Source organism: Odontesthes bonariensis, chromosome 17, assembly GCF_027942865.1.
Source record: "Odontesthes bonariensis isolate fOdoBon6 chromosome 17, fOdoBon6.hap1, whole genome shotgun sequence".
Lineage (NCBI taxonomy): Eukaryota > Metazoa > Chordata > Actinopteri > Atheriniformes > Atherinopsidae > Odontesthes > Odontesthes bonariensis.
In genome coordinates this window covers 37,064,534-37,089,954 of record NC_134522.1, presented here as the reverse complement: position 1 = coordinate 37,089,954, position 25,421 = coordinate 37,064,534, and the positions used below count along the sequence as shown (strand labels likewise).

General features: G+C 40.5%; 1 protein-coding gene across 1 annotated transcript in view; it reads right to left on the bottom strand.

Moving 5' to 3' along the window:
- haus2 (HAUS augmin like complex subunit 2) overlaps positions 1-25,421 on the bottom strand; it is a 50,065-nt gene that overhangs the window by 3,123 nt on the left and 21,521 nt on the right. Inside the window, exon 5 of the mRNA XM_075448553.1 lies at positions 3,791-3,860. Coding sequence (XP_075304668.1) covers positions 3,791-3,860 — 70 coding nt within the window. The remainder of the gene's footprint in view (positions 1-3,790; positions 3,861-25,421) is intronic.

Below are 25,421 nucleotides of genomic sequence, written 5' to 3'. Positions count from 1 at the left end.
TTTGTTCTTGTAAATGAAGAATCTTCCTCACACACCAGAGTAAGTCATGGAGTTCCCCAGGGTTCTGTGCTTGGACCGATTCTTTTCACTTTATACATGCTTCCATTAGGTAACATTATTAGACAGCATGGCATAAATTCCCATTGCTATGCCGATGATACTCAGCTGTACTTATCTATATAACCAGATGAACCCAATAGGTTGGTCAGACTACAAGCATGTCTTAAAGACATAAAGACCTGGATGACTCAGAACTGTCTGCTTCTAAATTCAGACAAAACTGAAGTCGTTATCTTTGGACCTGAGCGCTTCAGGGAGAGATTGTCTAGCTATATAGTTACTCTAGATGGTATTTCCTTGGCTTCTAGTTCTACAGTGAGGAACCTTGGAGTTATTTTGACCAGAATTTATCATTTGACTCGCATATAAAACAGGTTTCTATGACTGCCTTCTTTCATCTTCGTAATATTGTTAAAATCAGGAACATCTTGTCTCAGAGTGATGCAGAAAAACTAATTCATGCATTTGTTACTTCAAGATTGGACTACTGTAATTCTTTATTATTGGGCTGTCCCACATATTCTCTGAAAAGCCTTCAGTTGATCCAAAATGCTGCAGCCAGAGTTTTGACGAGAACTAACAGGAGAGATCATATTTCTCCAGTTTTAGCTTCTCTTCATTGGCTCCCTGTTAAATTCAGAATAGAATTTAAGATTCTTCTCCTTACATATAAAGCTCTTAATGACCGAGCTCCATCATATCTTAAAGATCTCATTGTAAGATATTTTCCTAACAGAGCACTTCGTTCCCAAACTGCAGGTTTACTTGAGGTTCCCAGAGTTTCTAAAAGTAGAATGGGAGGCAGAGCCTTCAGTTATCAGGCCCCTCTATTGTGGAATAAGCTGCCAGTAAATGTCCGGGAAGCAGACACCCTTTCCACTTTTAAGACCAGGCTTAAAACTTTCCTTTTTGATAAAGCTTATAGTTAGGGATGGCTCAGGTGATCCTGAAACATCCCATAGTTAAGCTGCTATAGGCCCAGCCTGCTGGGGGGCCTCATCTGTCACACCTTTCCTCACTTTACTCTCTTTATGTATATGTGACATTATTGTGGTCATTAACTCGTGTTTCCCTGTTCCAACAGATATCCTTTTTTGAATGGTGTTACAGTGCAGCTGGTTTATTGAGTCAAAAGGTTTGTAGCATATATGCGACAATAGGCGTTAAGGGGTTAAGAACGCAGACCTCTTCAGCTATTTACAATGACAGACTTTCTGGACCAAGCATAAATTGAGGAATACAGTGGAATTTCTGGAGTCCACACAGGAAAGGGAGAGGAGATGGTTATGTGTAAGCCATACTTTTGAATGATATATCACATATAAAAAGGAGATGGGAGGCTGAAATAAATAAATACTGTAAGACAAATAGGAAGAAAGACATTTTTGAGGCACTAAAAGGGCTATATGACGAAAATCTCATGAAGATTCAAGAATAGCAACATTAGGGATACCTCATACAGGACTTCATGGTACCTTTTAAGTATTCTATACTATCATATGCAGCTCTTAAATGGTTAAAACCCGACAACCCCCAACATAACACATGTGGCTTCAGAAGGTGCCTTTGTCATTCCACAAGAATATACAACGAGATTTGGGCTGCTACATCTGAAAGAAGTACTCATTGACAAACCAACAATAAAAAATAACAGCCATAGGGATAGGTAACATAACCTACAGCAATCTTTTTTTAAAGGGTATACTTTCGCAAGGAATATACAAAAGGAACTGATGACTTATTCTTTAAAGGTGGGGTAGGGGATCTTTTTCTGGAACATTTTTTTACATATTGCTTGAAATACTCTTCACACCCCCATTGCAACCAATTAATTAAAAGCTTTGACACAAATATGAAAAGTTTTAGTGGCCTCTAGAACGTACAAATCTAGGAAAAACAGTATCCAATCATTGTGAACGGAACGTTCATACTGATGCCGTCTATCAAACTGCAATCTGCTCCTCCCTCCCCCTCCTTCCCCCTGTGCGCGTACCCGGCTCCGTAAACGAATTACGCGACCAGAAGCTTGGCAGGAAGTAAAACTAGAGCCAGCTTGGCTAGCACCTAGCATTATTAAACGTATAGTTAGCATATACTAAATACTAAATACGGCAACGATCGATGCTTGCTGTCAGAACAGCGCTCGTGCACCTTCGTGCTCGTTCATGTACTCTAGAGGCGTGCCTTCGGGGGGAAAGTGAAGAAAAGGTTTGGGACTTTTTACCTGTGTATTTTCAAAATGCAGCTTCGCTGGACTCAAAATCCAGGATCTCCTACCCTACCTTTAAGGCTATGAAAAGATATTTATCAGAAAGTTAAATCTTGCCATCACAGTATTGATACAATGAAGCTAACATGAGTTCACAAACTGCAGAACTCACAAGGGATGAGGCAAACATTATGAATGCTTCAACAGTTTCACAGCTTAGAACATTCAGAATAACTAACAGCTGGTTTCAGTGGCATCAGCAGCGCCTTGGTCGACCAGGTATAGCAATGGTTTGGTGTTAGATCACATGTGAAACCCGAGCAGACACAGTAAACATCCACCACAGCTGGGAATATTCCATGTTTGAAATGAAAAAATTGTACCCATCGTGGTCTAACTGTCCTGCTGTAGATCCAACTTTATGAAGGTCATGATGTTTAGTGTTAGTTGGTTAAACGTCTTGGTGCAGCTCTGTGATCGTTTTGAAAGAGTCGGACAGCAGTTTCTGACAATGACATAACTTTTTGAATCCTGTGTAGATAACTTATTACTGTAGGTCATCACAGTCAGTTTCCCCTCACCCCACGATGGTGTTGCTGTTGGCCCTTATAGCAACAACCAACCAAGAAAATAAATCTCACACTGTCCCAGCCTCCAGAGTCTCAAAGGTCAGGAAGTCAAGCTCCATGTTAACGGTTAACACGCTCTGATTTCAGAGTTGATCTAAGACCATTCCTATACCTCTGTCTCTGTATTTGTTAGACAATCTCCCATTCTTTCCATAAATTGTTCAAGATAAGTTGCTGCTGAGGCCACTGAAGCCAGTTTTGAGTTATTCTGAGCTGTGAAACTATTGAAGCATCATGTTTTTCTCATCCATTGTGGGTTCAGCAGTTAATGATTTTGTTAACTCAAGGTAGCTTTTCACTCCTGGATACCATTTTACGTGCCTTTATCACGTATATGCATTCTGTGTTTTGCTGTGTTTGGTTTTCATAGCTGTTGAAGCTGATCAAACACCACAGAAAGGTCCATCTGCTTCAGTTGTCTACAATGAAACACGGTCGGACATGTCGTTCTTTGGCAGGTGAAACAGCAAGAACGGGTTTGATATAACGTGCTCGCTAAAACCAGCACTGGAGCTGCCTTGGTGGAAAAAGGGGCTTGTCTCTCACCTGCCCCTTACCTCATGTATGATTTATTTATTCAGTCATTCAGTTTCCATACCCACCTCATCACATTCAGGGTCATAAAGGGGCTGGAGCTTAACGAGAGGCAAGGAGCACGTTGGACACCCCCGCTCCATTTAGAATCACCAATTAACCCAACACGCATGTTTTTGGATTGTGACAACATCTACACGCATACAGAAAGAAATTACAACCAGGAACCAACCACAGTTCTAAATATTGATCATGTATCAATTTCTCAAAGATGTAGACAAATTACCCTTCAACAACAAATGAAGACAACATTGATGATAACAATTATGTGCCAGAATTGGTTGAAATTCAAACTCACCAAGGTGGAAAACATGGCCAATGTCGGCACTCTGCTCATCAACCTTCAAGAGCTCCAACTGCAGCTGAAACTGAATCAATACGACAGAAAACATTCACATCATCGTATATACCCTTAGTCAAGAAATCTCAATGAATCAGGAACACACAGTAAACTGCTCAATGGACAAAAGAAACACACTCTTCCACTGAAACCACTGACTGTTCATACACATTTCAACCAGCAAAAATATAGTATGGTCATTGGAAAGGTTTTTATAAATGCTGTAGTGCATATTGACATTTTAATACTATTCTGACAAATGATGGGTGTTTTAGAAAATGTTGTTTGTTTGTTTTAAATGGAAGACTAAAACCACTACAACTCTGTTTACATCTATAAACAATGGTGGGATGTCAAAAAATACTAATTGAACAGTTTTGTAATCAATAGACTTCCAATGTCCCCAGGGAGATTGTGTAATCAATTAAAGATTTAGAGACAGAAACTGAGGAATTTAAAATATTAGGTGAATCCACAGAAGATCAAAACCATCATCAGGCTTTCAAAGATAAAAAAAAAAAAAGCTGCTTTGGCAGATCTGCTTGGGTCTAGAGCCCAGGCAGCTTAGCTCGTTTATTGCTGAAATGAATGCTCCATCTAAGTTCTTCAGTTTGGAGTGCAAAATTTGTCAAAATTGACTCATTCATTGCATTCTGTGTATGACCGTGCAGACCGAGGTGCAGACCTAAGTGCAGAGCAAGCAGTCCCCTGCTTCCGAGCAGCAAACACCGTAACAGGCGCGGCTGTTGGCAGGCGGCAGCAGGCAGTGATACGAAGGGAGAGAAAATAGGGCCAAGCGATTGTGAGGTCTGACTTTTTCCTGGACAACGATTTTGTGATGCAAATGTATTACTCTTTTGAACGCGTATTGTTTTGAGAAGCAAAGCACTTTATTTTTGTGGCACCAGCCAACTAGCCGGACTACCTTCATCAACGCCAAAACGAGGCTGGAACTCTGCTCACAGGACGCAGCGGGGGGTAAGAAAATGTTCATAAATGATGCTGCTGATATGGATGTCATACAGCTTCATGTCAAAAGAGGCGAACTGTCCCTTTAAGGGGGACAAGGATGACGCTGGGTTTTACGACTGTGTCTGAGTAACCTCAACTGTGGTTAGAGGAGGAAAGGTAGAAGAAAGATACTTCTACCCAATGAGTGATGACGTGACAATGGGCAATATAACTGAGTGTCTTTGCCTCAGTGGTCAGAGCAACTCTGTATTTTGTACTGTTGTTCTCTGATGCAAGATATCATTATAAAAGCCTCTTATCTCCTCAGAAGAAAATAACTGACTCTGTGCCTTACTAAACTTTCCACATTAGCAGAGGATCTTCTGGAAGTTATCAACGATGCTTTGTCTCATGGAACATTACCACTCAACTGCCGCAGAGCTGTTTTTACTCTTTGTGAAATAAAGAATTGGAGAGCAGTGAGTTTTCCGACAGGAAAAGCACATGAGGCTCACTCCTTCCTCAGTGCAGAAGATAGCTTTAAGCATGCAAAGATAGAGTCACCTGTGCTTAAGGCGTACAAGCTTGTACCGGAGGCATTGCGACCGCGGTTAAGGTCCTAGGAGAAGAGTAATGGCTTAACATATGGCAACACATATTAATGAGCAGCAGATGAGTTTGTGTTGCTCCATAAAAGTATTTTTAGAGAGCAACTAAAGCAGTTGTAAGGGCAATAACCCAGTTCATTTCAGTGTTTGGTATTCCAGAAACAATGCCAGGGGTCTAATTGTAATTCTAATTTCCATCTCATATGTATGAGCAAGTGCTGAAGCCTCTGCACATAAAACACAGTCTTCTGCCTGTCATACCCAAAGCCAGAGTGCTTAAGAGAGAATCCACCAGACTCTAAAACCCCTTTCAAGCACATTTTGCACATTATTAGGCCGTGATTGGTCCTGCAAAGCTGATTCTGGCAGCAAGAGAGGAAAGTAGGGCCCGAACAACCTGGTTTTGGGACAAAAGGCCCGTAGAACCTTGGCAGTGGTGTCAAAAGTACACATTTGTTACTTAAGTAGAAGTATAGATACTGCAGTTTAAAAACACTCTGGTAAAAGTTGAAGTATCAACTTGACCTCTTTACTCAAGTAAAAGTGAACAAGTATGTGCTCCAAAACCTACTTAAAGTATAAAAGTATAAAGTAACCTTTAAATAAAAAAAAAAATAAATAAAAAAATCAAATTTTTTTTTTTTTAAAACCCACACAAAAAGGTAGATGCCACTATATGAATTGCAAGCTTAATTTTAAAACTGATTAGTTCTACACGTGGCTCTTGGGTGTGCAGAGTTTGCATTGCATTTTCCACGAGTCATTTTTGCAACCGACTATTTAGAAAAATTCTTTGAGATGGGGCCTGTGGGAGAAGGATGTCATGACATCCTCATGACATCTGGCCTAGTTACATCTTGTGCTTTGTTGTTCGGCTCATATGAATATGGGTAAAAGGTAGTATGGGCTGTTTACATTTAGAGCAGACGCTCGGCGTCGCAGAGAGAGATTGGGGCCGGATGACGCATGCATGTTATGATTAAACCAGTATAAAGTTGGTTCACAGTATGAAGACGGTGGACATTTTGTACATTCTGTATGCATATTTGCTGTGACAGTTTGTTCAATAAACTCCCCAATGGACTGCTGACCGACAGCGTACTCGTCTCTACTTTCTCCACAACATAATGGTGACCCCGAGTGCGTGAGATTTTGGCAGCTGGAGCCCGACGGGACGCGTCCTCTGTGCGCCGACAGCCGAGATCAGTCGTTAAGCCTGCAGGTACGACATATTTTTTCCTTTTTTTTTCTGAAAGCGGCGGTGTCTGTTGGTGGTGTACAGGTGACGGGCCTCCGGCAGCTCCACAAATTTAAAAGAACACGGGAGAAGGACGAGTATATTCGGTAAGCATCCCATTGTTACCTCTGCGCAGGGGGGCTGTTGAAATTGTTGAAATTGTGGGCCAAGGGGAGCCAAGTGTTTTAATTGAGATAAAAATTGGGTAAACAGCAGCTTATGTGAGACGTGTTTTGTGAAGCAGACAGCTGTGAGCAGCTGGTCGGGCTATTGTGTTGTTGTATTTTTTTTTGTGGTAATTAAGGAAGACTAGTCGCTCATGCTCGGGCAGGAAATAAATTGATGAGTTTAAACTGGAATAGTGGATACGCTTTTAGAGCGGGCAGAGTGGAAATCACTCGTTCATAGTGATGTCATAGAGCCAACGGCCGACCTTTTATGCATGGGGGGTAGGAATACCGTGGGACTATGGTTCGCATTAGTCATTAATATATGTGAAAATTATTTTCACTAGTCAAGGAGTAGACGAATGCTGGTAATTGATTGACTTGCGAACATAAAAGTTTGAAGGTGGAATCAAAAGAGCAGTTCAAGAAAACTCCGAAAAAGTCAATTCCAGTTCTATACGGGCACATTTTAAGTATATATGTTTATATCATTTTATATATCTGCTTAGAACTCTTTGGAGTTATCCGAGCCCTCAGTATAAAGACAGTTTGAGAAGAAAATTCAAATTCGTTTATGTATTGACCACAGGAGATTATTATTAAGAGGTCACAGCGAAGCTGATAAATACACGTCAGCATTTGTTGCATTGGTCAAGAAACCATATCACAAGGCTTGTAGGGAAAACACATTTTGTATTCCATATATTGCCGACACCAACATCTCCTGAAAAATCAAAAGTCTAAATGAAAGAAATTGATCATTTAAAAATGTGAAGATTTGAACGGTGACTGACAAAACTTTGATCGACTGACTTGGTGGGAGTGTTTGGGACCGGTCTCTGTTTGTCTGCCAATGTGTGTGAAATCCTGCTATTTTATGTGAATCTAAAAAAAAGAAGAAAAGAAAAAGTTCTGACTCATATCATCCCTTGACTTTTGAGTATTCGTAGTATTTTAAGTTACACTCAGATTTGCTTCATTGTTATAATTTGCTTCATTGTTATCATTTGCTTAATTCTTATAGTTGCCACATTAATAACTTGGGGAGATAAGGTGTTGTTGCAGTAATGTGCTGTGATTTTTAAACGCTGTGTGTTTATTTCTTTAAGATTCTGTATTTTGGTTGAGTGCATCTTGTTATTATTGAATTATTGAATACTGCTGTGATTGGTGTTAAGTTTCTAAAGTTCTATTTTCAACAGGCGAGTGAAGGTGTTTTGGATTTCAGGGGGACAGAGAGTGCTGCGCGCTCACGTGGCTGGTGAGGAGGCGCGTGGTTCGTCCTTGACAGTTTTCTGCTGCTTCAAATGTTCGTGTGTGATCACACTTTCTTTCCTTGTGTCTTCCAGGGGCAATCTATGGTTGAACTGTAATAATTATTAGTTTTCTTTAGGTAATGTGCTAATTGCGGAGTTGTTATCAGTTGAGTGAATTGGTTTCGCAATTCTAGAGGAGAGGTTCTGTCTCTAGTCCATTTGAATGTGACATTCCTGATAAAGAAAGTTTTCGCTTATGCATTGTTTCTGTATCTTTTGGTCTGTATATTCTCTGTTCACAGCGCGTTAAAGTGTATTTCTTTCTCTTCCCTAGCAAACGCCATTTTGAAGTGAAGAATAGTGCAATTGTGATTTCTATATTGTTTGGTGGTATTTCTCCCTGTCCGTGGCTGGACAGATTGTATTTCTTCTTCTCTCTTAACTTGTTACAAAGTGTGACAAACGCCATTTTTGAGTTGGGGTGTGGTTCAATTGTTATGTCTGGTTCAATTGTTATGTTTGGGAGGAGTTAGTAGCAGCCTGGGAAGTAGACTAAGTGGTGTGTTCATATTTGATTGGTTACAGTTCACGTGGTTCACTGGAGGCGGGCTTAGAGGTGTGTTCATATTTCATTGGTTAGAAGTTACGTGTCTCAGACGTGTTTCATTGGAGGTAGATCTAGAGGTGTGTTCAGATCTCATTGGTCAAAATTGACGTAGCTGTGACGTGCATTGTATCATCTAGGATTGGTGGAGAGACATTGTGTTTGGATTGGATCAGAAACATCCGGGTGTGAGCAAAGGTTGGGGCAGCGCCAAGCCTGAGTCACTTTAAAACAGAGTAAGCATTAACTGAGCTTTCGATTAGCAATAAATTAGCATTGATTAGCAGTGGTTAGCAATCAATAGCATTAATTAGCAACAACTAGCATCGTCTAGCATAAATTAGCATTGATTAGCATTGGTTAGCAATCAATAGCATTGATTAGCAATAACTAGCATTGTCTAGCATAACTCGGCATTGATTAGCATTGATTAGCAATAAACTAGCATTGACTAGCATAAATTAGGAATCAGTAGCATTGATTAGCAATAACTAGCATTGTCTAGCATAACTCGGCATTGATTAGCATTGATTAGCAATAATTAGCATTAAATAGCATAATTAGCATTCAATTAGCATTGGTCAACAAGGAAGCTAGCATTAATTAGCAATAAGTAGCATTGGTTAGCATTACTAGCATTTGTTAGCATTGGTTAGCATTTCGTTAGCCATAATTAGCATTGATCAGAAATACAATTAGCATGGATTAGCAATAGCAATAAGGCAAATATTGGTTTAAATCTTAATTAGCAATAAGTTAGCATTCATTAACAACGGCTAGGAAGCCAACATCAATTGACATTGGATAGCAAACAATACCATTAACAATGAGCTAATAAGAACCTAACTCCTAACTAGGAATCAAAATAGCAACGAGCTAAATTAGCTTAACAGTAGTATTGATAATATCCAATCCAATAATTAGCTGCATCTAAGCTAAATTTAGCCGAGCATTAAATGAGCATTAGAGTTAAATAATTAGTTAATTTAAATTGATCTTCAAAAAGTTGTTTGGGAAAAAAAAAAAAAAAAAAAGGGGGGGGATAATAATAATTATTCTTCCCGGTTCTAGGGAACTAACTAGGTGAAACGATGGATGTAACACCAACAATAATCGTTAGCGAAGACTTCCGGTTATGGCGTGCAACTGAAAGGTCGCTTGGACAGGGAGCTCCGCCTGATTTGAAATAACTTATAAGTTTAAACAGTTTATATCCAGCGAATTGTGACCAAAACTAATCCTAAAGTCTGAAGGTCGTACTATGTCGAAGAATCAAGGGAGAAAACGGACAACTAAACTTAAAAAACACGACGTTGGAGTGTTAAGCGAGGACGAGTCCGAAGGAGCTGTGGAGAGCAATATGCTAAATCAAGATGAACCCAGCGATGTGAGTCAAATCCTAGCAGCTATAAAATCACTTAGAAATGATTTTAACACGCAACTGAATGAAGTCAGAAATGACTTCTCCACACAACTGCAGGAAGTGGTCTCCTCTAACCGCGAGATTAAAGAAGCTATAGGGACTTTCTCAGAAAGACTCACTGAAGCTGAGAACCGCATTAGTGCAGCGGAGGACCAGATCTCCTCTCTCACAGTAGTGGCTGACAACACACGGGAAAAAGTCCAAAAACTTACTATGCAGATGGAAGACATCGAGAACCAACGCCGACGTTGCAATGTAAAGCTGGTCGGAATTCCTGAAGGCTCTGAAAAGCGAGACTGCCGTGCATTTCTGATGACATGGCTACCGCAAGTGCTGGGTATGGAGGATCACTTGAATATCGAGCAAGCCTATCGACTGGGTAGCCTACCTACGATGCCGACAGCACAAAACCACCGACAACAAAGTGAGACAAAACCGCGTGTTGTGCTTGTGAAATTCTTGTCTTCTCGTGACAGAGACAAAGTGATGAATGCGGCACGTCTGAAGGAGGTAAACCTCGAGAACAGCCGGGTGTTGTTCTTCCCGGACCTGTCACCAAAAGTCCAGAAACAACGGAAACTTTTTGATGGTGTAAAACAACGACTGAGAGACTTGAATATAGACTATGGACTCCTATTTCCTTCACGATTGCGGATTTGGCATGAAGACGCCTGGCACTTTTTTAATTCTCCTGCTAAGGCTGAGAAATTCGTCAATAAGCTGGAGCGCTCCAATCCGCAAGACACCCGACGCAAATCTTCCGAAGAACAAGGGAAATAATATAATAGATCTGATTGACAGTCCAGATTGTCAACAATAACCTGCATTTGTGTTGCTGTTGTGGCATTGCAATGTTAGTAATGTTGTGGAGAAATTAGAGTCGAATCCCGCGTTGGTCAGCCGTCCATTGGGGAGTTTATTGAACAAACCGTCACAGCAAATGTGCATACAGAGTGTACAAAATGTCCGACGAGCTCATCTAGTGACACCCTTTTATACCGTTTTATCATAACAAGTGTACGTGGCCCTCTCCGGAGGCGCCTAGCTTTCGCAGTTTATCATAAACACGCTCCTTCTAACTATCAACAATATTCTGAACCAGTCAACAAGGCCCAGGATGTAACTAGGCCAGAAGTCATGAACATGTCATGACATCCTTCTCCCACATAGTCCCCCCTGAAATCACTTATCAGTGATTTAATAAAGAAATAATCTAAAATAAAAGAAAATCATCCCACATAGTTAATTAAGAATTAATTACCATAATAAACACTAAATTATTCTAATAATTCTACAATATCAATCAACGGGACCATTTTGAATACATGAAAAGGAATATATATATGTGTCTACTCGAATCATATTCAATGATTAACTTATATTACACGATATTGATTCCAACAACACTACAAGTTTTACATTGCCATCACACTTGTCCACTGTTCGCAGTGCATAGGTGCGAAAAACCCATGTGGGAGAAGGATGTCATGACATGTTCATGACTTCTGGCCTAGTTACATCCTGGGCCTTGTTGACTGGTTCAGAATATTGTTGATAGTTAGAAGGAGCGTGTTTATGATAAACTGCGAAAGCTAGGCGCCTCCGGAGAGGGCCACGTACACTTGTTATGATAAAACGGTATAAAAGGGTGTCACTAGATGAGCTCGTCGGACATTTTGTACACTCTGTATGCACATTTGCTGTGACGGTTTGTTCAATAAACTCCCCAATGGACGGCTGACCAACGCGGGATTCGACTCTAATTTCTCCACAACATAATGGTGACCCCGAATTCGTGAGAGTTTGCATCTGGATCCCGGCGGAGCGTGTCCTCTGTGCCCCGACAGCCGACATCAGCTGTAACAAGCCGGCAGGTGGGATTTTGTTCCTACCATTACGCAGTTGATCTCGGTTAGTGGAGCACAGCTGACGGCTTCTTCCGGCTTCCCCAAATTTAAAAGAACACAGGAGAGAGACGGATCCTGCACACGGTAAGCCCTTCCATTGTTTACTTCTGCGCAGAGGGGCTGCTGAAATTGTTGAAATTGTGGGCCAAGGGGAGCCAAGTGTTTTAATTGAGATAAAATTGGGTGAACAGCAGCTTATGTGAGTTGTAAAGCAGACAGCTGTGAGCAGTTGGTCTGGCTTGTGTTGTTGTATTGTTTTTTTTTGTGGTAATTAAGAAGGGCTAGTCGCTAATGCTCGGGCAGGAAATAAATCGATGAGTTTAAACTGGAATAATAGATACGCTTTTAGAGCGGGCAGGGTGGAAATCACCCGTTCATAGTGATGTCATAAAGCCGACGGCCGACCTTTAATGCATTGGGGGTTCGGGCTACCGTGGGATTATGGTTCGCATTAGTCATTAATATATGTGAAAGTTATTTTCACTAGTCAAGGAGTAGACGAATGCTGGTAATTGATTGACTTGCGAACATAAAAGTTTGGAGGTGGAATCAAAACGGCAGTTCAAGAAAACTCTGAAAAAGTCAATTCCAGTTCTATACGGGCACATTTTAAGTATATATGTTTATATCATTTTATATATCTGCTTAGAACTCTTTGGAGTATCCGAGACCTCAGTATAAAGACATTTGGAGAAGAAAAGTCAAATTCGTTTATGAAATTGGCCACAGGAGATTTTTATTAAGAGGTCACAGCGAAGCTGGTAAAGTACACGTCAGCATCTGTTGCTTTGGTCAGAGACCATATCACAAGGCTTGTAGGGAAAACACATTTTGTATTCCATATATTGCCGACACACACATCTCCTGAAAAATTAAAAGTCTAAATGAAAGAAATTGATAATTTAAAAATGTGAAGATTTGAACGGTGACTGACACAAAACTTTTGACCGACTGACTTGAGTGTGTGGGACCGGTCTCTGTTTGTCTGTCAATGTGTGTGTGAAATCTGATGTTTGTGTGAATCAAGAAAAAGAAGAAAAGAGAAAAGGTTCTGACTCATATCATCCCTTGACTTTTGAGTATTCGTAGTATTTTAATTCACACTCAGATTTGCTTCATTATTATAACTGGCTTTATGGTCATAATTTGCTTCATTGGTATAATCTGCTTAATTGTGATAGTTGCCGCATTAATAACTTGGGGAAATAAGGTGTTGTGCCGAAATGTGCTGTTATTTTTAAACGCTGTGGGTTTCTTTCTTTAAGACTCTATATTTTCGTTGAGTGCATCTTGTTATTATTGAGTACTGCTGTGATTGGTGTTAAGTTTCTAAAGTTCTATTCTTAACAGGCGAGTGAATGTGTTCTGGCTCTCAGGGGGACAGAGGGTGCTGCGCGCTCCCGCGGCTAGTGTGTGGGCGCGTGCTCTGGCCTTGAGAGTTTCCTGCTGCTTCAAATGTTCGTGTGTGATCACACTTTCTTTCCTTGTGTCTTCCAGGGGCAATTTATGGTTGTACTGTAATAATTATTAGTTTTCTTTAGGTAATGTGCTAATTGCAGAGTTGTTATCAGTCGAGTAATGAGGGTTCCGCAATTCCTAAGGAAGAGGTTCTGTCCGTAGGCCATTGAGTCATCACGTCGTTCGACGTGAATGTGACATTCCTGATAAAGAAAGTTTCTCGCTTATGCATTGTTTCTGTATCTTTTGATTTGTAGTTTCCCTGTCCACAGCGTGTTAAATTGTATTTCTTTCTCTTTCTTAACAAATGCCATTTCGAGGTAAAGAATAGTGCAACTGTTATTTCTGTGTTAAATTGTATTTCTTCTCTGTCCAGCTGAAAGTTTGTATTTCCTCCTTTTTCTTAACTTGTTACAAAGTGTGACAAACGCCATTTTGAGTTGGGGTGTGGTTCAATTGTTATGTCTGGTTCAATTGTTATGCTTGGGAGGAGTTAATAACAGTCTAGGAAGCAGATGTGATGGTGTGTTCATATTTGATTTGTTAGAAATTCACGTGGTTCATTGGAGGCAGGCTTAGAGGTGGGTTCATATTTTATTGGTTAGAAGTTACGTGTCTCAGACGTGTTTCACTGGAGTTAGATTTAGAGGTGTGTTCAGATTTCATTGGTCAAAAAATATTTTTATTTCATTGGTCAGAATTGACGTAGCTGTGACGTACATTGGATCATCTGGATTGGTGGAGGACATTGTGTGTGGATTGGATCGGAAGCATCCGGAGGTGAGCAAAAGTTGGGGCAACGCCTTTAGCCTGAGTCACTTCATACAGAGTAAGCATTAACTGAGCTTTTGATTAGTAATAAATTAACATTGGGTAGTATTAGAAATACAATTAGCATTGATTAGCAATAGTTAGCATTGGTTAGCATTAGTAGCATTTGTTAGCATTTCATTAGCCATAAGTAGCATTGATCAGAAATACAATTAGCATTGATTAGCAATAGTTAGCATTGGTTAGCATTAGTAGCATTTGTTAGCATTTCATTAGCCATAATTAGCATTGATCAGAAATACAATGAGCATTGATTAGCAATAGTTAGCATTGGTTAGCATTAGTAGCATTTGTTAGCATTTCATTAGCCATAATTAGCATTGATCAGAAAGACAATTAGCATTGATTAGCAATAGCAATAAGGCAAATATTGGTTGAAATCTTAATTAGCAATAGGTTAGCATTTATTAGCAACAGCTAGGAAGCTAACATCAATTGGCATTGGTTGGCAAACATTAACATTAGCAATAATAGTAACCGAACTCCAAACCGGAAGTCAAAAAGCTAAATTAGCCTAACATTGAATTAACATTGGTTTAATTTAAAAAAAAAAAAAAAAAAAACAACCTAGAGCATAAGCTTTTAAAGCTAACGTAGGCTAACCTTAACATTAGCATTGACAACATCCAATCCAGTAATTAGCTGCATCTAAGCTAAATTTAGCCGAGCATTAAATTAGCATTGATTAGAGTTAAATAATTAGTGCATTTAAATTGACTTTCAAAAAAAAAAAAAAAAAAAAAGGGGGAATACGAATAATAAATAAGGGAAATTTAGAAAATAGATAAATAAATAAAAAGAAAAAGTCAAAAGACAATAGAAGGGAACTAACTAGTTTAAACAATGGATGTAACACCAACAATAACCATCAGCGCCAAACATCCTGAACATTCCAAAGATATTAAAAAGATATCTCTAAAATGGGAAAAACGAACAAAAAATAACGTCTCACCCTGGCCAAAAGGTGGCACTTTCAATGTAACTACCTGTAAGATTATGGAACAAAGGATTAAAGCTTACAAACCAAAGGACAAAAGCAAAAAGAGACAGGAAAAGAGAGAGCTTGAATTAAAAGTTTTACATTTCTTTGAAAATGCAGAGCTATTTCCAACACTGCCGGGAGCAGCAAACATACAAGGAGATTCTGAAATAAAAAATCATAAAATATCTCATGAACGTCCAGAACTACAAATAGCTACATCAAGCAGTCATGGAGCTCCTGAGCCAGACGCCATCTGTGATTCAGATCAGGCAAGGGGACAGCTCCCACAATACCAAAAATCACCCGAACTGGCACCTCCAGTTCAAAAGGCATCTTCTGAAGAACATAAGAGTCCAACAGCGTCAGCACCGAGTTTGATAGAAATGACGCAGGGACAGTATGTGCCGTGGCAGACGCTCGACCTAGCGGGGCTGGTTGCTCGATTGCTGGACATTCACACAGGTGCAAGTAGATGGATAAGAGCTTTTGAACAAGAGACTGTGGATAAACTGTTGACTGTGGGACACATTAAGGCAGTGTGGGCACTGTGTTTTGGAACTTCTACCATGGAGGGCATTTTGAGACACAGTGAGAATGACTGGATGTTGAGCCACCGAGCTGATGGAACTGACTTTAATGCATATCGAGCTGCACTCTGGAGAGCGTTACGAGCTGAGTTTCCTGCGGGAGTGGACCTCGAAGCATTAAAGGGGGAACCACTGTCAGGAACAGAGAGTCCGGCTGTGTACATTGCACAACAATTGAAGAAATGGAGACAAGAGTCTGAGGGAGAAATCGAGAAGAGCCCAGCTTGGGTGACATTGTTCAGAGTTTCCATCAAAGAGGCTCTGCCTGCCCCAGTTCAGGGGCGGCTGGAGGATGTGGTGGGGCTGAATTCAATGTCACATGGACAATTCCGAGAACACGTGGTGCATGCAGTAAACAAATACAGAAAAGAACTGAAACGGAATGAGCAGGAGAAGGATATGCAAAGGGAACTTGCACGGTTGCAGTTAGAAGAACTGCAAGCGAAGCAAGAGGTACGAAATGAGGCCATGACAGCGGGGGCCGCTGAACAGCCGTCACAGGGGCAAGTCCATCGTCGACCCTGTCAAAGGTCAAGAAGAGGTGCACCAGGAGGACGAAGGTCCTCGGGGGCATGTTGGGCCTGTGGCGAGAGGGGACACTTTGTTTACAGCTGTCCGAGAGCACCGAGAAACCCGAGTGTTCGGCAGGACCGTGGCCAGTCCCTGCGGGGCGGAGCAAGTGGCCCGGCAGGTCCATGGCGTTCCTCTGGCAGAGGAATCCCAGTATTGGTTTACACTGACATATAGAGGTAAGAAGTACACTTACACCAGACGTACTCAAAAGGGTTTAAAAACCGCCCTCAGGTGTGTCATCACTACAAAACAAAACAAAGTTTTTAAGTTAAATGTGTCACGACTACTAAGTTTCTAAAACTTGAATTTAAATAGGTCACTGTTACTAGGACACAACAAAACAAAGTTTCTGAATTTAAAATTTAAATGTGCCACTATTACAAAGTTCTAAAATTTGAACGGAACAAAGTTTCTAATTTAAATTTTAGCATTGATAGTCTGAATTAGAGTATCTATTTAGCCCATAGGGAAGTACTGATATCTCTCCATCCCACTTGGAGGGAGTAAGAAAAGCGCCATGTCCAAAATAAATAAATAAATAACTAATGAATAAATAAGTAAGATTAAAATACAACAAGTATGATCTTCTTTTGGGAGGATTATGCAATAAAATGCGCTTCCTCTGGAAGGAATCATGAAAAATCCAAAGATCAAAGGTTGAAAGCACAACTGGAGAGGACAACCGAGGCTAAGTTAGCCTTTGAAAATTTGAAACGAAATGAGCAAAAGTCATCCAAAACGGCCAACACTAGTCTATGAGAAGCCATTTTTCTTATATGTCTCCAATAAAAACCATAAGATTTCAGAACTAATAAATCAGAGTAGGTATGTTGGGACTCGGACAGGATGTTTGCAGGTTGTGCATCTTTTGACACGTCCAGATGTGAATACAGAGGTGTACTACATCGGGATCTGCAGATGTCATTCCACGTGAGTTTGAAGGAGAACCACATGAGCGTGTGGCAGAAGCTGTGAGATACATTAAACTGAGACCTGACTTAGGAGCAACTCCACTTGTGCAGGCTGATGTCACTTATGTTGTGCATGGTTCATGTTGTGAGATCATTTGGGTGATCATGCAGGTTTTGCAGTTGTGAAACAGGAAGGTGGGAAACTTTGTGACGGTGAAAGCTGAGAAGTGTGAACGGCCATGTTCGGCACAGTTGGCTGAACTGAAGGCACTAACGGAAGCATGTTGACTGGTGGAAGGTAAGGTTACGAATGTATACACAGATTCTGCATATGCTCATGATATTTTCTCTTCATTTGGAGCAGTTGTGAAGCAGAGAGGGTTCAGGAGGTCAGACGGAAGTCCAGCGCGACAGGAGGTCCAAATGAAGGAGCGGAGTGCGGTCATGAAAATTGTAAATTGGCAGTGATACAGTGTCAAATAATCGTAAAGGTAACAAAATGGTTGATAAAGGTAATATCGCGGCTGATGAAGCAGCGAAAGTAGCATCAAAGTGCCAGCTTGCTGTTTTGGCACCAATGGTGGTACTGGAGCCAGAGGTCGCGCCATCACAAGGATATTGGTCATACATATTGGATAAATAGTCGTAAATTTTTTTTTTGGTAAGAGAATTGATTCATCTGTTTGTCATTCCATCAGAGATTAGCTCAAATAATGGTTAAGTGTTTGGTTATAAAGGTGCAAGAGGCATTCTGCAGCAGCTGCGAATCAAGCAGCGCTGTGGGGCCGTTTATCATCCACAAAGTCAAGGGATGCATGAGAGGATCAATGGAACCTGGGAAGTGAAATTGAATTGAATCTGTGCTTCAACTAAACTAACTAGATGCTTTGCTGCTTGCACTAATGAGATGTCCTATGCAGACTCATAGAGTCACGCACTAACACCGCATAAAATGCTAACGGGTCGACCCATGCCGCCACCTCAGTTCCCACTTGAGCAGGTGCAAACAGAGTGGACAGCTCACATGAAGCAACTAACTGCAGTCCACAGAACAATCTATCTACAGGAGGAGTTCAGAGACTTGAGTCTCAAACAGCTGGTTGAGAGGCCAGTGGTGCCAGGTGACCAGGTGCACATCGAAGTGTTCCGAGGGAAGTGGCTTGAGCCAGGACAAGAAGGGCCGTACACAATGGTGCGAGCAACGTCAACAGCAGTTCAAGTGGAAGGTAGCAACACATGGTACCATTTGAATCACTGCACTAAGGTTCGAACTAAAGGCACAGACGGAGTCCGAGGGAAAGGATGAACGAAAGGAAGAGGTTAAGATTTCTGACACTGTGAGACTGTGAGCATCCAGGTGTGGGTGGCCGACAGCATGGGCTCAGGAGAACAAAGCCTGGAGATGTTGGACGGGATACCGCGGACAGGAGAGGCTGGAAGGGTCCCGTGATGAAGCCACCCCGCAGGGAAGTAGCCAGCCTGGGTCAGATGAGTATGATGCAACAATACACACCCACTCAGACCATGCCACGCCACGAACTTTGCCAGCAATACACACTAGAGCTAGTCGTGAAAAGGCAGATGTTAAGCTTGAATTTAAGTACGTGGGAATAAAGGTTGGTGGAAGTATGAGGAAGGATGAGTAAGTATGAGTAAGTAGGGGTAAGTGTGAGGAAGTGTGGATCATGGGTCCGGTGGAGGAGACGACCAAATCACCGCCTCTGGACGCCACGAAAAAGGGGCAATCTGGTAAGATCATGTCAGATTGGGTCAGAAGGAGTTGTTCACAATGGTTGTGAGAATAGAAAGATTTTTCGGGAAAGACTAGGGGGATTTGATACCATTAGCACTACAGGACAGAATAATCATGTTAATCCAAGAACAGACGGAGTGTACATGCACAGGTGGAGTCGGGAAAACAGTGTAACTGTGGAAAATGGGTTAAGGCAGCACATGATATGTGGTATAGTTGGGCATGGTACACTACGGGAGAACTGACAGCGACGGAGTGTCTCATATGTGCGGACGCTTCAGGAGCATTGCCTGTTGTTGTTCCAGAGCCACACACCTTCAGGGACTGTGCAGTGGTCCGGCAACGGGAGTGCAGAAAAGGTAGGTTCACATCGGAAGAGGATAAACGGTTATTGTTTCCTATGTGTGGTATTAAGTGCAGATTGATGTTCGGGCCAAATAAATTACATAGTTATTTTCAAAATAAGGGAGGGCCAAAAATTTGAGTCTTCTTGTGCTGAATTTAATCTGAGTACATCACAGGAGGGGCCTCCCACTGATTATAGAGTAGATTACAATGGTGAGTTTGTATGCTTTTGGAACTCGCGTAGGTAGTACTAATGTTAAATGAAAATAAGATTTATTGGGATTTATTTATTTGGATCAAAAATGTGAAAATATAGAAATGATAATTTTAACTCTATATCTTTTTGGGGATCAGACACACCCAGTAGCTGAGAGTTACTGGATGTGTGGAGATCATGTTTTGTTAAATGTGCTACCCAACAGGGAGATAGGTTTTTGGGCACTGGTGAGGAGGAACACATCAGTTGTGGTAGTGTATGACAAGGTAAACGAGATGCTAGGATTGGATGTGGAAGAAGGGAGAGTTAAAAGATCGAGTGATGGCTACATCAGGGATAAGCACGTTTACTTGGATGCTATATTACAGCCGAAAGGGATTCCTTTTGAGCTCAAAGCACACAGGGAGATTGCAGCTGGATTTGAGGCTGGTTTGCAGGGAATCATATTTAACAAAATGGGGAATGGACTAATTACATATAATACAACCGACAGGGAATTCGTAGCTACACGAGTGAAGGGTTTGCAGGCTTTGGAGAACAACTACATGAGACGAGTATGATGGCTTGGTAGAACAGACAAGTTTTAGAAGGTATATTAGAAGGGAAAATGGTGCGTGCCAGATGGTTGGGGAAAATGTTGTACATTTATAACCGGGAACACTGCAGCTGATAGAACGTTCACAACGGCCGTGAAGGAGTTCAGAGAACGGAGAGAGGAGCTGACGTGTGATGCTGGTGGAGGTGAACGGTGGTGGACTGGTCTGTTTGGGATTTTGGGAGAAGGGGGAGCGATGACAGTTAAGGCGGGAATAGCAATATTGTTGATAGTGAGAATGGTTCCCCTATTGGTGTGTTGCATTATACCCATTCTGAGAAGGTGTTTGCTGCAAGTGATGTTCAAACAAACAGCGGAAGGAATCTGGAGGCAGATGACCATGCGAGACCAGGTCTGAGGACCAACGCATGGGAGAGCGGGTCAACGAATGAAGGTTATCAACGGACGGTTCACAAGTTTCTTTCCTCGAGGGTGGAACCAAGTATAGTCTGACAGGGAGAAGAGATGCTGAAGATCTCTTTGATTGGGAGTGACGTACTGGCGACCTCTCCTCCCAGAGTTAGCGTGGCAGTTCCAGACCCAGCCGGACGGATGTTCGGCCAGAAGCAGACGACACCAGAGTACGGGAGATGGGACGGGACTGGAAGAGCTGCATTACATTGCTTTTTATTACTATTGTTGTGTGATAATCCATAATTTTATGTATTGTACTTGATACAAAACGGTGATTAACTGATTTGAAGGTGGTGTATTCAGTCTATGTGTATTATCAATCAGAACTGATCACTAATATGTCCATTGCCAATTGTGTCAGTCAACTGTTCGGAGTGCGACCTTGGTAAAGTGGTCGGTCGCCAGTGGGGGGGGCCGTAGGTGAATTTTCCCAAGATAAGAACAGGAGTTACGAAAGTAGCAGCCGGTGGGTTTTTCGCACCTATGCACTGCGAACAGTGGACAAGTGTGATGGCATTGTAAAACTTGTAGTGTTGTTGAAATCAATATCGTGTAATTTAAGTTAATCATTGAATATGATTCGAGTAGACACATATATATATTCCTTTTCATGTATTCAAAATGGTCCCGTTGATTGATATTGTAGAATTATTAGAATAATTTAGTGTTTATTATGGTAATTAATTCTTAATTAACTATGTGGGATGATTTTCTTTTATTTTAGATTATTTCTTTATTAAATCACTGATAAGTGATTTCAGGGGGGACTATGTGGGAGAAGGATGTCATGACATGTTCATGACTTCTGGCCTAGTTACATCCTGGGCCTTGTTGACTGGTTCAGAATATTGTTGATAGTTAGAAGGAGCGTGTTTATGATAAACTGCGAAAGCTAGGCGCCTCCGGAGAGGGCCACGTACACTTGTTATGATAAAACGGTATAAAAGGGTGTCACTAGATGAGCTCGTCGGACATTTTGTACACTCTGTATGCACATTTGCTGTGACGGTTTGTTCAATAAACTCCCCAATGGACGGCTGACCAACGCGGGATTCGACTCTAATTTCTCCACAACAGTAAGAGACAACAATAGTATGGTTTAAGCTATTATGGACTGTGAAATATTATTATTATTATTATAATTTATTTATTTATTTTTTTTTTGGTGACAAAGAATATTATAAAGAATAATATAAAAAAAATGGGATATATGGGCGGAGTTTACATCCAAGGTATTATTTTGTTGTTTACTGCTTAATTTTCTCTATTGTGATGATTGGTTGCTTACCTGCTCCCTTCATAGGATCAGGTTGGAGCCTGGCCGGGACGCTGGTTAAGGGGGAGGGGGAGGGGTGCGTTTTTGTCCGCACAGGGGTTAGGTTTGGCCTTGTTTGGGAAAGGCCTGTGTTAGGTATGTTCTATGTTTGTTTTGAAGGCACATTATTCGTAATATTACATGTTCTGATTATAGAGACGACAGTAGTAATGGTTAATTTACAAATGGTGTCATGAGCAGAGATTTAAGGGTAAATATGATTTCATGGAATGTCAGGGGTCTTAGAAAGTTGGTGAAGCTGAAACAAGTAATATCCAGATTGAAACAAATAAAAACACAGATTGCTTTTATTCAGGAAACTCATTTACTTTCATTTGAACTTACACCCTTAAAAAGGAGATGGCCAGGGCAGATTATAGCAGCCTCATATTCTTCTCATGCAAGAGGGGTAGCAATATTAATTCACTCCTCTGTTCCATTAAAAATTCACAATACCATATCAGACTTAGCGGGCAGATACTGTGTTGTACAGGGTTCGCTATTAGGTCAGGATATTAATTTGGTTTGTGTATATGGGCCAAACAATGATGATGCCTCATTCTATGACAATTTATTTTTGACCTTATCATCACTACATGGTGACTTCTGCTTAGCAGGGGACTTCAATTGTACTCTGGATCCAGCTCTCGACAAATCCTCAGGTATTGATGTCACACACAATCAAAGTAGGAAAGCAATTCAACACCATATAAATAAGTTTGGTCTTTGTGATATTTGGAGATACAATAACTTATCTAGACGTGAATACTCTTGTTACTCTGCTACTCATAACTCATACTCTCGTATTGATTATTTCCTTCTCTCTAAATCCCTTATAGAAAATGTGAATGACTGTGGGTACAAAAGTATTGTCATTTCAGATCATGCGCCACTGTTGCTCTCCTATACTGTCACTGGAGCTTGTAAAGGACCTTCAGTGTGGCGATTAAGCCCACGATGGTTCCATGATAGTGGATTTTTGACATTTCTTGAGGCAAATATTGATATCTACTTTACAATGAACACCAATCAGACATCAGCATCAATTAGATGGGAGGCGTTTAAGGCCTTTATCAGGGGACAAATGATTAGCTATACAAGCAATATCTCAAATAAACAACATATAAAGCTGATAGAGTTGGAAAAAGACATTAAAGAATTAGAAGAAGAAATTAATATTCTCAATACGAATGAGACCAAACAAAAACTAGACATTCTTAGAGCTCAGTATAATGAGTTATCAGCAAATAAGGCAGCGTCCAGTCTAATGAAACTAAAACAGACATTCTATGACCAAGGGGAAAAAGCAGGGAAACTACTGGCCTGGCGTATAAAATCATTACAGAATGAAAGAGCAGTCTTTGAACTTGAGTCTGAACAAGGGAAACCAATTACTAACCTACAAGATATTAATAAAAATTTTCAGGCATTCTATTCAAAACTATATACATCAGAAACTAAAGAAACTCATCACTCACTTGACAACTTTTTAAACCAAATAGACATACCTAGACTGGATGATAATGCTCAAAAAGAACTTAACCTCCCAATATCCCGGTCTGAGCTATCAGAGGCCATTGATAGTATGAAAGGAGGGAAAACACCAGGGCCTGATGGCATTCCTATTGACATTTATAAAACTTTTAAAGGTATGCTACTTATTCCCTTATTAGATATGTGTGAGGAATCATTACAGAAAGGTGAATTACCTCCAACGCTAAAGACTGCACTTATAACCTTAATATTAAAATCTGGCAAACCTTCTACAAAATGTGAGTCATATCGCCCAATATCTTTGATCAATAATGATGCCAAAATAATAGCCAAAGTTCTTGCACGCCGTCTAGAGAAGTATTTGCCATCTATTGTTGAGCCAGACCAAAATGGTTTTATAATGGGTAGACAAGGTTTCCACAATATCCGTAGAATGTTAAATATTATACATGTTAAAGAGGAAACATCTGATATGGCCATAATAGGTCTAGATGCTTTAAAAGCCTTTGATATGATGGAACACACATACTTATTTGAAGTCCTTCAACGTTTTGGTATAAACAGTTATTTCCTTAACTGGATTAAGATCCTGTACTATGACTCAAGGGCATCAGTACTGACAAACCACATTGTGTCAAAACAGTTTCCTCTTTCCAGAGGCACAAGACAAGGATGTCCCTTATCACCTCTTCTTTTTGTATTAGCTATAGAACCCTTGGCTATTGCAATCAGAAATAACCCTGAGATAACCGGTATTAACATAAATGATATTGAGAATAAAATAGCACTCTTTGCTGATGACGTGGTTGTTTTCCTGACCAACCTGAAGCAATCTGTACCTGCCCTTTTGAAATCTATAGAAATATTTGGGAGTTTTTCTGGCTATAAAGTTAATGGAACAAAATCTACAATTATGTTCATGAAAAACTCAGAAAGAATAACCCCACCGCTATACACTCCCTTCAAGAACGTTAAGGATAGTTTCACATATTTGGGTGTTAAAATTACATCAACAATGGAATCATTGGTACCCAGTAATTATGACCCCATAGTCGAGTCTGTGACAGGCTCTGTAAACAGATGGAAATTCCTGCCACTGTCTATGATTGGACGTATTAATGTTCTGAAAATGAATATTCTGCCTAAGCTTCTTTACCTCTTTCAAACCATTCCACTTGCTCCTCCTACTAACTTTTTTGTCAAAATGAAGCAGATCTTTTGTCATTTTATTTGGAATGATAGACGCCCCAGGTTACGTATGACTCTCTTGTATTTACCATATGATAGGGGTGGGTTAAACGTCCCTTTTCTCCAAGGATACTATTGGGCTGCACAATTGAGAGCGGCTTCATACTGGTTTGACACATCATTCCCTATCTGGGCGAGGATCGAGGAGAAGACAACCACCAAAATCTCTCTTAAGTTATATCTCCACTCAGCTAATCTTTCTATTTTGAAAAAATGTACCCTAAATCCTTTTGTTAAAAATACAGTGATCGTCTGGCATAAGGTTTTGAACTACTTAAAAGAAAATGCTGCTTTATCCCAATTTACTCCCATTTGGGGAAATAGAAATTTCACACCAGGTACAAATGACCTTGGATTTAAGATATGGGCTAATAAGGGTATCAACAAAATATCAGATCTTTATGATAAAGATGTTCTTTTAAGTTTTATGGAAGTTAAGCAAAGGTTTAAAGTTGATGCCAAACACTTTTTTAAATATTTGCAGATTAGACATTTCATAAAACAAACTCAAAACTCCTTAAACATGCCTTCCCTGAACACTATTGAAATGATAGCTGTGAACTATTGTGGTAGACCTGGACTCATTTCTCGATTCTATCACAGTATTATTACAAAATCAATAGAGTCCTCAGATGATAAAAGACAGGCCTGGTGTCTAGATCTTAAAGAAGAAATAACAGATGAAGAATGGAAGCATGTATGCTTACAAAGCC